The sequence below is a fragment of the Molothrus aeneus genome, unplaced genomic scaffold, assembly GCF_037042795.1.
Source record: "Molothrus aeneus isolate 106 unplaced genomic scaffold, BPBGC_Maene_1.0 scaffold_265, whole genome shotgun sequence".
In the NCBI taxonomy this organism is placed as follows: Eukaryota; Metazoa; Chordata; class Aves; order Passeriformes; family Icteridae; genus Molothrus; species Molothrus aeneus.
This window is the reverse complement of record NW_027098929.1, coordinates 19477-34682: the sequence shown is the minus strand read 5'-3', so window position 1 is coordinate 34682 and position 15206 is coordinate 19477. Positions and strand designations below refer to the sequence as shown.

Sequence of the window (15206 nt, the reverse complement as noted above, 5' to 3'; positions counted from 1 at the left end):
ATTCCCATTCCCATTCCCCATTCCCATTCCCCATTCCCATTCCCATTCCCATTCCCATTCCCCATTCCCATTCCCATTCCCATTCCCATTCCCATTCCCCATTCCCATTCCCATTCCCATTCCCATTCCCATTCCCATTCCCCATTCCCATTCCCCATTCCCATTCCCATTCCCCATTCCCATTCCCCATTCCCCATTCCCATTCCCATTCCCTGTTCCCAAACCCCACAAACACCCCATAAACCCCACAATGACCCCATCAATGACCCAAAATTCCCATTTTTTGCCCCAAACCTTGTTGCAGAGGGCGCTGATGCCCAGCCCAGGGTGCTCAGGCTGGAGTTGATGGATTCCCCATTTCCCAGTTCACTGTTCCCATTCCCCGTTCCCATTCCCCATTCCCCATTCCCTGTTCCCAAACCCCACAAACACCCCACAATAACCCCACAATGACCCCATAAGTGACCCAAAATCGGGGTTTTTTGCCCCAAACCTTGTTGCAGAGGGCGCTGATGACCAGCCCCAGGGCGCTCAGGCTGGAGTTGATGCTCTGGGTCTCCCTGAGCCGGTTCCCAACCGACCCCGACTTCTCCAAACGCTCGGAACCGGCCAGGTCCACCAGGGTGAGAGAGGCTGGGAATGAACGGGAAATAATGGGGAAAAATGGGGGAAATAATGGGGGGAAATAATGGGGAAATAATGGGGGGAAAATGGAGAAATAATGGGGTAATAATGGGGGGAATGATGGGGGATAATGGGGGGATAATGGGAGGAAAAAAATGGGGAATGATGGGGGAAAATGGGAAAATAATGGGGGGGAAATAATGGGGGAAATAATGGGGGAAAATGGGAAAATAATGGGGGGATAATGGGGGGAAAATAATGGGGGAATGATGGGGGGGAAATAATGGGGAATAATGGGGGATAATGGGGGAATAATGGGGGGAAATAATGGGGAATAATGGGGGAATAATGGGGAATAATGGGGGAATAATGGGGGGGAAATAATGGGGAATAATGGGGGAATAATGGGGGAATAATGGGGGGGGAAATAATGGGGAATAATGGGGGAATAATGGGGGAAAAATGGGGGAAAATAATGGGGAATAATGGGGGAATAATGGGGGGAAATTGGGGAAACAATGGGGGGAAAATGGGGAAATAATGGGGGAATAATGGGGGAAAATGGGGAATTAATGGGGAAAAATGGGGGAATAATGGGGGAATAATGGGGAAAAATGCGGGAATAATGGGGGAAATAATGGGGAAATAATGGGGGAATGATGGGGGAATAATGGGGAAATGATGGGGAAAAATGGGGGAAATAATGGGGGAATAATGGGGGAAAATTGGGGAAATAATGGGGAAAATGGGGAATTATAACAGGAAATAATTGGAAAAATGGGAATTATAACAGGAAAAATGGGGGAATAAAGGGAAAAAAGGGGGGAAATATAATGGGGAATAATGGGGGGAAATAGGAAAAAATGGAGGGGAATGATGGGGTGATAATGGGGGAAAATTGGGGGTAAAAGCTGGAAAACTGGGGGGAAAGCGGGGAAATTCAGGAATTCCGTGGGGATTTTGGGAATTTTGGGGATTTCCGGGGCTCTCACAGGCGCAGCGCAGGTCCCGGGCTGGGAAAAGTGGGGTAAAAGCTGGAAAATTGGGGGGAAAGCGGGGAAATTCAGGAGTTCCGTGGGGATTTTGGGGATTTTGGGGATTTCCGGGGCTCTCACAGGCGCAGCGCAGGTCCCGGGCTGCGTGGTGGCCCTGGATGCGCAGCTGGAACACGGAGTGGGAGCGGGACGAGCGCTCATTGAGCCCCGTGCGGGCAACGGAGCGCTGGGAACCGGCACGGAGCAGCAGCTCCAGAACCTGGGGAATAATGGGGGAATAATGGGGGATTAATGGGGGAATAATGGGGGAATGATGGGGAATAATGGGGGGAATAATGGGGGAATGATGGGGGAATAATGGGGGATTAATGGGGGAATAATGGGGGAAATAATGGGGGAATGATGGGGAATAATGGGGGAAATAATGGGGGAATGATGGGGGAATAATGGGGGATTAATGGGGGAATAATGGGGGAATGATGGGGGAAATTATGGGGAATTAATGGGGGAATAATGGGGGAATGATGGGGAATAATGGGGAATAATGGGGGAAATAATGGGGGAATGATGGGGAATAATGGGGGAAATAATGGGGGAATAATGGGGGAAATAATGGGGAAAATAATGGGGGAATAATGGGGGAATTTGGGGGAAATAATGGGGGAAAGATGGGGGAAATAATGGGGGAAATGATGGGGGAATGATGGGGAAAAATGGGGGAAATGATGGGGGAAATAATGGGGGAATAATGGGGGAAAGATGGGGGAATGATGGGGGAATAATGGGGAAAATAATGGGGAAATAATGGGGGAATAATGGGGGAATAATAGGGAAATTATGGTGGAAAACCAGGGGAAACACATGGGGGGGAAAGGGAAAAAAAGGGGGAAAACGTGGGGGGAAAATAAGGGGAAAATATGGGGAGAAATAATGGGGGGAAATCACGGGGGGAAATGGGGAAAAAAAGGTAAAAAATGAGGAAAAATGAGGAAAAACAGGGAGAAATGGAGAGAAAATGGGGAAAAACATGGGGGGAAAATGGGGGGAAAACATGGGGGGAAAATAGAGGGGAAAAGGGGGGAAAAATAGAGAAAAAAGGGGGGAAAACCAGGGGGAAATGGGGGGAAACAGGAGAAAAATGGGGAAAAAAGGGGGAAAATGGGGAAAAACAGGGAACAAACAGGGAATAAATGGGGAAAACAGGGAACAAATGGGGAACAAATGGGGAAAAACAGGGAATAAACAGGGGGGACATGGGGAAAATGGGAATGGGTGACACAGGGTGGGGAAATGGGGAAATGTGGGAGGGAATCGGGGGAAAATGGGAAAAATCAGGTGGAAAACAGGAAAATTGGGGGGAAAAGGGAAAAATCGGGGGGAAATGGGAAAATCAGGGGGAAAAGGGAAAAAATCGGGGGGGAATAGAGAGAAATGAATCAAAACAGAGAGAAATGAAGGAAAAACTGATTAAAAACTGAAATTATCGCCTTGAAATTACAAATTCAGCACTGAAAGGGTCCCAGAAATGCAAAAGTTCTGGGAAAATGAACCCAAAACTGGCCTTGAATTCCCAAATTTCCACCTAAAATCCCAAATCCCGGGATCCTGATCTCCCCTCGCTCTCCATGGGCACCCAGGTGAGGTTGGGCACCTGCAGCTCCACATTCCCCACCCAGAATGCCCCAATTTCCTCCTAAACCCCCCAAATTTTCACCTCAAACCCCCAAATATCCCCACAAAAAAACCCCCAGTTTTCCCCTAAAACCCCCCAAATTTCCCCCTAAAACCCCCAAATTTTCCCCTAAAACCCCCAAATTTTCCCCTAAAATCTCCAAATTTCCCCCTAAAACCCACAAATTCACCCCTAAAACCCCCAAATTTCCCCCTAAAACCCCCAAATTTCCCCAAATCCCAGCTCCCCACCTGCTCCTCGCTCTCCACGGGCACCCAGGTGAGGTTGGGCACCTGCAGCTCCACATTCCCCACTCACAATGCCCCAATTTCCCCCTAAAACCCCCAAACTTTCACCTAAAACCCCCAAATTTTCACCTAAAACCCCCAAATTTCCCCCTAAAACCCTCAAAAAATTCACCCCTAAAACCCCCAAACTCTCACCTAAAATCCCCAAATTTCCCCCTCAAACAATCAAATTTCCCTCTAAAACCCCCAAATTTCCCCCTAAAATCCCCAAATGTCCCCCAAATCCCGGTTCCCCACCTGCTCCTCGCTCTCCACAGGTACCCAGGTGAGGTTGGGCACCTGCAGCTCCACATTCCCCACTCTGAATCCCCAAATTTCCCCCTAAAACCCCCAAATTTTCTCCTAAACCTCCCAACTTTCCCCCTAAAATCCCCAAATTTCCACCCAAAACCCCCAAATTTCCCCCTAATCCCAGCTCCCCACCTGCTCCTCGCTCTCCACGGGCACCCAGGTGAGGTTGGGCACGTGCAGCTCCACATTCCTCACTCACAATGCCCCAATCTCCCCCTAAAACCCCCAAATTTCCCCCAAATCCTGGTTCCCCACCTGCTCCTCGCTCTCCACGGGTACCCAGGTGAGGTTGGGCACCTGCAGCTCCACATTCCCCACTCTGAATCCCCAGAATTCCCGGTTCCCCACCTGCTCCTCGCTCTCCACGGGCACCCAGGTGAGGTTGGGCACCTGCAGCTCCACATTCCCCACTCACAATGCCCCAATCTCCCCCTAAAACCCCCAAATTTCCCCCAAATCCTGGTTCCCCACCTGCTCCTCGCTCTCCACGGGCACCCAGGTGAGGTTGGGCACGTGCACCTCCACATTCCCCATTTAGAACCCCAGAATTCCCAGTCCCCACCTGCTCCTCGCTCTCCACGGGCACCCAGGTGAGGTTGGGCACCTGCAGCTCCACATTCCCCACTCACAATGCCCCAAATTTCCCCCTAAAACCCCCAAATTTCCCCCAAATCCTGGTTCCCCACAGTGCCCAATCCCCACCTGCTCCTCGCTCTCCACGGGCACCCAGGTAAGGTTGGGCACGTGCAGCTCCACATTCCCCACTCACAATGCCCCAATCTCCCCCTAAAACCCCCAAATTTCCCCCAAATCCCGGTTCCCCACCTGCTCCTCGCTCTCCACAGGTACCCAGGTAAGGTTGGGCACGTGCAGCTCCACATTCCCCACTCTGAATGCCCCAATTTCCCCAGAATTCCCGGTTCCCCACCTGCTCCTCGCTCTCCACAGGTACCCAGGTGAGGTTGGGCACGTGCACCTCCACATTCCCCATTTAGAATCCCCAAATCTCCCCAGAATTCCCGGTTCCCCACCTGCTCCTCGCTCTCCACGGGCACCCAGGTGAGGTTGGGCACGTGCAGCTCGTCGCTGTCGGGTGCCAGCCTGCGGATCTCCAGCTCGGAGCCGCGCTCGCCCTTGGCCAGCAGCAGGTCCCGCAGGCCCTCGTTGTAGATCTCCAGGAAGCTGGCGGAGAAGCCGTACTGAGGGCAGGGCCGTGCCCGCCGTGCCCGCCCCGCGCCCGCCCCGCGCCCGCCCCGGGCCCCGGGCTGGGGGTACCTGCCAGCCCTTGCCCGCCAGGTCCTGGGCGCCGCGGAACAGGTGGCGCACGGCCCGCGGGATCATCCCCCGCGACTCGGGGGCGCCCGGCGGAGCCGGACCCTCCATGGTGAAGGTCTTGCCGCTGCCCGTCTGCCCGTAGGCGAAGATGCACACGGGGTACCCGTCCAGGGCCGACTGGGAAAGAAAATTCCAGAATTCAGGGGGGTTGGGAATGGCAATTGCAGAATTGGGAATGGGCACAGGGAACATTGACACGTCCAGGGCTGAATGGGAAAGAAAATTCCGGAATTCAGGGGGTTTGGGAATGGGAATTGCAGAATTGGGAATGGGCACAGGGAACATTGACATGTCCAGGGCTGAATGGGAAAGAAAATTCCAGAATTCAGAGGGATTGGGAATGGGAATTGCAGAATTGGGAATGGGCACAGGGAACATTGACCCGTCCAGGGCCGACTGGAATGAGGATTTAGGGGATTTAGGAACACTCAGAGGGCTTTGGGAATGGTCAAAGGGAACATTGACACGTCCAGGGCTGACTGGGAAAGAAAATTCCGGAATTCAGGGGGTTTGGGAATGGCAATTGCAGAATTGGGAATGGGCACAGGGAACATTGACACGTCCAGGGCCGACTGGGAAAGAAAATTCCGGAATTCAGAGGGGTTGGGAATGGCAATTGCAGAATTGGGAATCGTCAAAGGGAACATTGACACGTCCAGGGCTGAATGGGAAAGAAAATTCCGGAATTCAGAGGGGTTGGGGAATGGGAATTGCAGAATTGGGAATGGGCACAGGGAACATTGACACGTCCAGGGCCAGCTGGGAACAGGATTTTGGGAATTCAGGGGCTTTGGGATGGTCAGGGGGGTTTGGGAGCGCTCCAAGGGCTTTGGGAAGGCTCAGAGGGGTTTGGGAATTCGGGATTCAGGGGTTTGGGAGCGCTCAGGCCATTCATTGCCAGGGATCATCCCCCAGAATTCGGGGGTGCCAGGGGCACAGGACCCTCCATGGTGAAGGTCTTGCCGCTGCCCGTCTGCCCGTAGGCGAAGATGCACACGGGGTACCCGTCCAGGGCCGACTGGGAAAGAAAATTCCGGAATTCAGGGGGGTTGGGAATGGGAATTGCAGAATTGGGAATGGGCACAGGGAACATTGACACGTCCAGGGCCAGCTGGGAAAGAAAATTCCAGAATTCAGGGGGTTTGGGAATGGGAATTGCAGAATTGGGAATGGGCACAGGGAACATTGACACGTCCAGGGCTGAATGGGAAAGAAAATTCCGGAATTCAGAGGGGTTGGGAATGGGAATTGCAGAATTGGGAATGGGCACAGGGAACATTGACCCGTCCAGGGCCAGCTGGAATGGGGATTTAGGGGATTTAGGAACACTCAGAGGGCTTTGGGAATGGTCAAAGGGAACATTGACACATCCAGGACCAGCTGGGAAAGAAAATTCCAGAATTCAGAGGGGTTGGGAATGGGAATTGCAGAATTGGGAATGGGCACAGAGAACATTGACACATCCAGGGCTGACTGGAATGGGGATTTAGGGGATTTAGGAACACTCAGAGGGCTTTGGGATGGGCACAGGGAACATTGACACATCCAGGACCAGCTGGGAAAGAAAATTCCAGAATTCAGAGGGGTTGGGAATGGGAATTGCAGAATTGGGAATGGGCACAGGGAACATTGACACGTCCAGGGCCGACTGGGAAAGAAAATTCCGGAATTCAGGGGGGTTTGGGATGGCCAGGGGGGGTTTGGGAATGGGCACAGAGAACATTGACCTGTCCAGGGCTGACTGGGAAAGAAAATTCTGGAATTCAGGGGGGTTTGGGAATGGTTCAGAGGGATTTGGGAACGGTCAGGGAGGTTTGGGATGGGCACAGGGAACATTGACCCGTCCAGGGCCAGCTGGAATGGGGATTTAGGGGATTTAGGAACACTCAGAGGGGTTTGGGAATGGGCACAGGGAACATTGACACGTCCAGGGCTGAATGGGAAAGAAAATTCCAGAATTCAGAGGGGTTGGGGAATGGGAATTGCAGAATTGGGAATGGGCACAGGGAACATTGACCCGTCCAGGGCTGACTGGAATGGGGATTTAGGGGATTTAGGAACACTCAGAGGGCTTTGGGAATGGTCAAAGGGAACATTGACACGTCCAGGACCAGCTGGGAAAGAAAATTCCGGAATTCAGGGGGTTTGGGAATGGCAATTGCAGAATTGGGAATGGGCACAGAGAACATTGACACGTCCAGGGCCGACTGGGAAAGAAAATTCCGGAATTCAGGGGGATTTGGGAATGGTTCAGAGGGATTTGGGAACGGTCAGGGAGGTTTGGGATGGGCACAGGGAACATTGACCCATCCAGGGCCGACTGGAATGGGGATTTAGGGGATTTAGGAACACTCAGAGGGGTTTGGGAATGGGCACAGGGAACATTGACATGTCCAGGACCAGCTGGGAAAGAAAATTCCAGAATTCAGAGGGGTTGGGAATGGGAATTGCAGAATTGGGAATGGGCACAGGGAACATTGACACGTCCAGGGCCGACTGGGAAAGAAAATTCCGGAATTCAGGGGGTTTGGGATGGCCAGGGGGGGTTTGGGAATGGGCACAGAGAACATTGACCTGTCCAGGGCTGAATGGGAAAGAAAATTCTGGAATTCAGAGGGGTTTGGGAATGGGAATTGCAGAATTGGGAATGGGCACAGGGAACATTGACCTGTCCAGGGCTGAATGGGAAAGAAAATTCCGGAATTCAGAGGGGTTGGGAATGGGAATTGCAGAATTGGGAATGGGCACAGGGGACATTGACACGTCCAGGGCCAGCTGGGAACAGGATTTTGGGAATTCAGGGGCTTTGGGATGGTCAGGGGGGTTTGGGAGCGCTCCAAGGGCTTTGGGAAGGCTCAGAGGGGTTTGGGAATTCGGGATTCAGGGGTTTGGGAGCGCTCAGGCCATTCATTGCCAGGGATCATCCCCCAGAATTCGGGGGTGCCAGGGGCACAGGACCCTCCATGGTGAAGGTCTTGCCGCTGCCCGTCTGCCCGTAGGCGAAGATGCACACGGGGTACCCGTCCAGGGCCGACTGGGAAAGAAAATTCCGGAATTCAGGGGGGTTGGGAATGGGAATTACAGAATTGGGAATGGGCACAGGGAACATTGACACGTCCAGGGCTGAATGGGAAAGAAAATTCCAGAATTCAGAGGGGTTGGGAATGGGAATTGCAGAATTGGGAATGGGCACAGGGAACATTGACACGTCCAGGGCTGACTGGGAAAGAAAATTCCAGAATTCAGAGGGGTTGGGGAATGGGAATTGCAGAATTGGGAATGGGCACAGGGAACATTGACCTGTCCAGGGCTGAATGGGAAAGAAAATTCCAGAATTCAGAGGGGTTGGGAATGGTTCAGAGGGATTTGGGAACGGTCAGGGAGGTTTGGGATGGGCACAGGGAACATTGACACGTCCAGGGAAAGAAAATTCCAGAATTTAGGGGGATTTGGGATGAGCAGGAGGGGTTTGGGAATGGGCACAGGGAACATTGACCCGTCCAGGGCCAGCTGGGAAAGAAAATTCCGGAATTCAGAGGGGTTGGGAATGGTTCAGAGGGATTTGGGAACGCTCAAGAGGGTTTGGGATGGGCACAGGGAACATTGACCCGTCCAGGGATTTGGGTGGGATTTGGGTGGGATTTGGGTGGGATTTTGGGTGGGATTTTGGGGTTTTTGGGGCACACACCTGCACCAGCAGCTGGATCTCCCTGAACTCTCCTGTTGTGAGGCCCTGGGTGGGATTTGGGTGGGATTTTGGGATTTTTGGGATTTCTGGGATGCACCCACCTGCACCAGCAGCTGGATCTCCCTGAACTCTCCTGTTGGGAGGCTCCGGGTGGGATTTGGGGTTGGATTTGGGGAAAATTGAGCTGGATTTGGGTGGAATTTTGGGGATTTTGGGATCCAGGTGGAGATTTTGGGATTTTTGGGATCCAGGTGGAGATTTTTGGCATTTCTGGGATGCACCCACCTGCACCAGCAGCTGGATCTGCCTGAAGCTCTCCTGTTGTGAGGCCCTGGGTGGGATTTGGGTGGGATTTGGGTGGGATTTGGGTGGGATTTTGGGTGGGATTTTGGGGTTTTTGGGATGCACACACCTGCACCAGCAGCTGGATCTGCCTGAAGCTCTCCTGTTGTGAGGCCCTGGGTGGGATTTTGGGTGGGATTTGGGTGGGATTTTGGGGCACCCACCTGCACCAGCAGCTGGATCTCCCTGAACTCTCCTGTTGGGAGGCTCCGGGTGGGATTTGGGGTTGGATTTGGGGAAAATTGAGCTGGATTTGGGTGGAATTTTGGGGATTTTGGGATCCAGGTGGAGATTTTGGGATTTTTGGGATCCAGGTGGAGATTTTTGGCATTTCTGGGATGCACCCACCTGCACCAGCAGCTGGATCTGCCTGAAGCTCTCCTGTTGTGAGGCCCTGGGTGGGATTTGGGTGGGATTTGGGTGGGATTTGGGTGGGATTTTGGGTGGGATTTTGGGGATTTTGGGATGCACACACCTGCACCAGCAGCGGAATCTCCCGGAAGCTCCCCTGTTGTGAGGCCCTGGGTGGGATTTGGGTGGGATTTGGGTGGGATTTTGGGGATTTTGGGGCACTGACTTGCACCAGCAGCTGGATCTGCCTGAAGCTCTCCTGTTGTGAGGCCTTGGGTGGGATTTGGGTGGGATTTGGGTGGGATTTTGGGATTTTTGGGATTTTTGGGATGCACACACCTGCACCAGCAGCTGGATCTCCTTGAAGATCTGCTGGGATGCTCTGGGTGGGATTTTGGGTGGGATTTTGGGTGGGATTTGGGGTTTTTGGGGCACACACCTGCACCAGCAGCTGGATCTCCCTGAGGCTCTCCTGTTGTGGAGCCACTGGTGGGATTTGGGTGGGATTTTGGGATTTTTGGGATTTCTGGGATGCACCCACCTGCACCAGCAGCTGGATCTCCCTGAACTCTCCTGTTGTGAGGCCCTGGCTGGGATTTTGGGTGTGATTTTGGGTGGGATTTTGGGTGGGATTTTGGGGTTTTTGGGATGCACACACCTGCACCAGCAGCTGGATCTCCTTGAAGATCTGCTGGGACGCTCTGGGTGGGATTTGGGTGGGATTTGGGTGGGATTTTGGGATTTCTGGGATGCACACACCTGCACCAGCAGCTGCATCTCCCTGAAGCTCTCCTGTTGTGAGGCCCTGGGTGGGATTTGGGTGGGATTTGGGTGGGATTTTGGGATTTTTGGGATTTATGGGATGCACACACCTGCACCAGGAGCTGGATCTGCCTGAACTCTCCTGTTGTGAGGCCTTGGGTGGGATTTTGGGTGGGATTTGGGTGGGATTTGGGTGGGATTTTGGGTGGGATTTGGGGTTTTTGGGGCACACACCTGCACCAGCAGCTGGATCTGCCTGAAGCTCCCCTGTTGTGAGGCCCTGGGTGGGATTTGGGTGGGATTTTGGGGTTTTTGGGGGATTTTTGGGGCACTGACTTGCACCAGCAGCTGGATCTCCCTGAAGCTCTCCTGTTGTGAACTCACTGGTGGGATTTGGGTGGGATTTGGGTGGGATTTTGGGATTTTTGGGATTTATGGGATGCACACACCTGCACCAGGAGCTGGATCTCCCTGAAGATCTGCTGGGATGCTCTGGGTGGGATTTTGGGTGGGATTTGGGTGGGATTTGGGGTTTTTGGGATGCACACACCTGCACCAGCAGCTGGATCTGCCTGAACTCTCCTGCTGCGAGGCCCTGGGTGGGATTTTGGGTGGGATTTGGGTGGGATTTTGGGATTTTTGGGATGCACACACCTGCACCAGCAGCTGGATCTCCCTGAAGATCTCCTGTTGTGAGGCCCTGGGTGGGATTTTGGGTGGGATTTGGGTGGGATTTGGGTGGGATTTTGGGTGGGATTTGGGGTTTTTGGGGCACACACCTGCACCAGCAGCTGGATCTCCCTGAAGCTCTCCTGTTGTGAGGCCCTGGGTGGGATTTGGGTGGGATTTTGGGGTTTTTGGGGCACACACCTGCACCAGCAGCTGGATCTCCTGGAATATCTCCTGTTGTGAGGCCCTGGGTGGGATTTTGGGTGGGATTTTGGGGTTTCTGGGATGCACACACCTGCACCAGCAGCTGGATCTCCCTGAAGATCTCCTGTTGTGAGGCCCTGGCTGGGATTTTGGGTGGGATTTTGGGTGGGATTTTGGGATTTTGGGGTTTTTGGGATGCACACACCTGCACCAGGAGCTGGATCTGCCTGAACTCTTCTGTTGTGAGGCCTTGGGTGGGATTTTGGGTGGGATTTGGGTGGGATTTTGGGTGGGATTTGGGGATTTTGGGATGCACACACCTGCACCAGCAGCTGGATCTCCCTGAAGCTCCCCTGTTGTGAGGCCCTGGGTGGGATTTGGGTGGGATTTTGGGTGGGATTTGGGGTTTTTGGGGCACACACCTGCACCAGCAGCTGGATCTCCTGGAATATCTCCTGTTGTGAGGCCCTGGGTGTGATTTTGGGTGGGATTTGGGTGGGATTTTGGGGTTTTTGGGGCACACACCTGCACCAGCAGCTGGATCTCCTGGAATATCTCCTGTTGTGAGGCCCTGGCTGGGATTTTGGGTGGGATTTGGGTGGGATTTTGGGGTTTTTGGGATGCACACACCTGCACCAGGAGCTGGATCTCCCTGAAGCTCTCCTGTTGTGAGGCCCTGGGTGGGATTTTGGGTGTGATTTTGGGTGGGATTTTGGGGATTTTGGGGTTTCTGGGATGCACACACCTGCACCAGGAGCTGGATCTCCTTGAAGATCTGCTGGGATGCTCTGGGTGGGATTTGGGTGGGATTTGGGTGGGATTTTGGGGATTTTGGGATGCACACACCTGCACCAGCAGCTGGATCTCCCTGAAGCTCTCCTGTTGGGAGGCCCTGGGTGGGATTTGGGTGGGATTTTGGGATTTTTGGGATTTCTGGGATGCACACACCTGCACCAGGAGCTGGATCTCCCTGAAGCTCCCCTGTTGTGAGGCCCTGGCTGGGATTTTGGGTGGGATTTGGGTGGGATTTTGGGGATTTTGGGATGCACACACCTGCACCAGCAGCTGGATCTGCCTGAAGCTCTCCTTTTGTGAGGCCCTGGGTGGGATTTTGGGTGGGATTTTGGGGTTTTTGGGATGCACACACCTGCACCAGCAGCTGCATCTCCCTGAAGATCTCCTGTTGTGAACCCACTGGCGGGATTTGGGTGGGATTTGGGTGGGATTTTGGGTGGGATTTTTGGGATTTCTGGGATGCACACACCTGCACCAGCAGCTGGATCTGCCTGAAGATCTGCTGGGATGCTCTGGGTGGGATTTTGGGTGGGATTTTGGGTGGGATTTTGGGTGGGATTTTGGGGATTTTGGGATGCACACACCTGCACCAGCAGCTGGATCTCCCTGAAGATCTCCTGCTGCGAGGCCCCGGGCGGGAAGACGCGGTCGAAGCTGAAGTCGTAGCGCAGCTCCGCCCGCCGCTCCCGGCCCACCTGAGACTGCGGGGGAAACGGAACATTTGGGGCGAAAAAACGGGAAATTGGGCAAAAAATGGAGATTTGGGGCAAACAAATGGGGAATTGGGCAAAGAAATGGAGATTTGGGGCAAAATAATGGGGAATTGGGGCAAAATAATGGAGATTTGGGGCAAAAAAATGGGGAATTGGGCAAAGAAATGGAGATTTGGGGCAAAAAATTGGGGATTGGGGCAAAATAATGGAGATTTGGGGCAAAAAATTGGGGATTGGGGCAAAATAATGGAGATTTGGGGAAAAAAACAGGAAATTGGGCAAACAAATAGAGATTTGGGGCAAAAAACCGGGGAATTGGGCAAAACCAGGGAGATTTGGGGCAAAAAAATGGGGAATTGGGCAAACAAATGGAGATTTGGGGAAAAAAAATAGGAAATTGGGCAAACAAATGGAGATTTGGGGCAAAAAACCAGGAAATTGGGCAAACAAATAGAGATTTGGGGCAAAAAAATGGGGTTTGGGGCAAAATAATGGAGATTTGGGGCAAAAAAACAGGAAATTGGGCAAACAAATGAAGATTTGGGGTAAAAAATGGGGAATTGGGCAAAAACAGGGAGATTTGGGGCAAAAAAATGGGGAATTGGGCAAAAACAGGGAGATTTGGGGCAAAAAAATGGGAAATTGGGCAAAAAATGGAGATTTGGGGCAAAAAACCAGGAAATTGGGCAAAACCAGGGAGATTTGGGGCAAAAAATGGGGAATTGGGTAAAAACAGGGAGATTTGGAGCAAAAAAATGGGAAATTGGGCAAAAAAATGGAGATTTGGGGCAAAAAAACGGGAAATTGGGCAAAACCAGGGAGATTTGGGGCAAAATAATGGGGTTTGGGGCAAACAAATGGAGATTTGGGGCAAAAAACCAGCAAATTGGGTAAAAACAGGGAGATTTGGGGCAAAAAAATGGGGAATTGGGCAAACAAATGGAGATTTGGGGAAAAAAATAGGAAATTGGGCAAACAAATAGAGATTTGGGGCAAAAAAATGGGTTTGGGGCAAAATAATGGAGATTTGGGGCAAAAAACCAGCAAATTGGGTAAAAACAGGGAGATTTGGGGCAAAAAATGGGGAATTGGGCAAAAAAATGGAGATTTGGGGCAAAAAAACAGGAAATTGGGCAAACAAATAGAGATTTGGGGCAAAAAAAATGGGTTTGGGGCAAAATAATGGAGATTTGGGGCAAAAAAACAGGAAATTGGGTAAAAACAGGGAGATTTGGGGCAAAAAAATGGGGAATTGGGCAAAAAAACAGGGAGATTTGGGCAAACAAATGGAGATTTGGGGCAAAAAAATGGAGATATGGGGCAAAAAAATGGGGAATTGGGCAAACAAATGGAGATATGGGGAAAAATAATGGGGTTTGTGGCAAAGAAATGGAGATTTGGGGCAAAATAATGGGGTTTGGGCAAAGAAATGGAGATTTGGGGCAAAAAAACGGGAAATTGGGCAAAACCAGGGAGATTTGGGGCAAAAAAAATGGGTTTGGGGCAAAATAATGGAGATTTGGGGCAAAAATAATGGGGTTTGGGAAGAGAAAAAGGGGTTTTGAGGAGGGGAAAAGGGGTTTTGGGAAGACAAAAGGGGTTTTGGGAAGACAAAAGGGGTTTTGGGAAGACAAAAGGGGTTTTGGGAGGCAAAAGGGGTTTTGGGAAGAGAAAAAGGGGTTTTGGGAGGGGGAAAAGGGGTTTTGGGAAGAGAAAAAGGGGTTTTGGAAGGCAAAAGGGGTTTTGGGAAGGCAAAATGGGTTTTGGGAGGCAAAAGGGGTTTTGGGAAGGCAAAAGGGGTTTTGGGAGGCAAAAGGGGTTTTGGAAGGCAAAAGGGGTTTGGGAAGGCAAAAGGGGTTTTGGGAGAGGGAAAAGGGGTTTTGGGAAGGCAAAAGGGGTTTTGGGAGGCCAAAGGGGTTTTGGGAAGACAAAAGGGGTTTTGGGAAGAGAAAAAGGGGTTTTGGGAAGAGAAAAAGGGGTTTTGGGAAGAGGCCAAAGGGGTTTTGGGAAGAGGCCAAAGGGGTTTGGGAAGAGGCCAAAGGGGTTTGGGAAGGGGCCAGAGCCGTTCTGGGGTGCAGAGGGGCGCGCTCGGAGCCGGGCACTGACGTCGTCGGGCCGGGTGAGCACCAGGCTGCGCGCGTCCTGCGGGGGGAAGTGCAGGTGGGGCAGCCCCCGCTGGCGCTCGCGCTCCTCGGGCAGCAGCGGCCGCACGCGGCAGAACACGCGGATGTTCCCCTGGGAATGAAACAACAGCGCGGGAGTGAGGGCTGGGATTGCTGGGAGAGCAAATAACAGCGGGAATGAGGGGTGGGATTGGTGGGGAACCACAATAACAACGGGATTGAGGGCTGGGATTGGTGGGGAACCACAATAACAACGGGATTGAGGGCTGGGATTGGTGGGGAAACAAAAATATAAATGGGATTGAGGGGTGGGATTGGTGGGAAATCAAATAAC

At 52.4% G+C, this 15206-nt stretch overlaps 1 protein-coding gene across 1 annotated transcript in view; it reads right to left on the bottom strand.

The window, feature by feature from the left end:
• The window catches only part of LOC136569830 (kinesin-like protein KIFC1), a 41522-nt gene that overhangs the window by 8482 nt on the left and 17834 nt on the right, over positions 1–15206 (bottom strand). The window contains exons 7-12 of the mRNA XM_066570191.1: positions 14856–14984; positions 12621–12737; positions 5166–5342; positions 4922–5089; positions 1740–1878; positions 494–633 (exon numbers count right to left, since the gene is read on the bottom strand). Coding sequence (XP_066426288.1) covers positions 494–633; positions 1740–1878; positions 4922–5089; positions 5166–5342; positions 12621–12737; positions 14856–14984 — 870 coding nt within the window. The remainder of the gene's footprint in view (positions 1–493; positions 634–1739; positions 1879–4921; positions 5090–5165; positions 5343–12620; positions 12738–14855; positions 14985–15206) is intronic.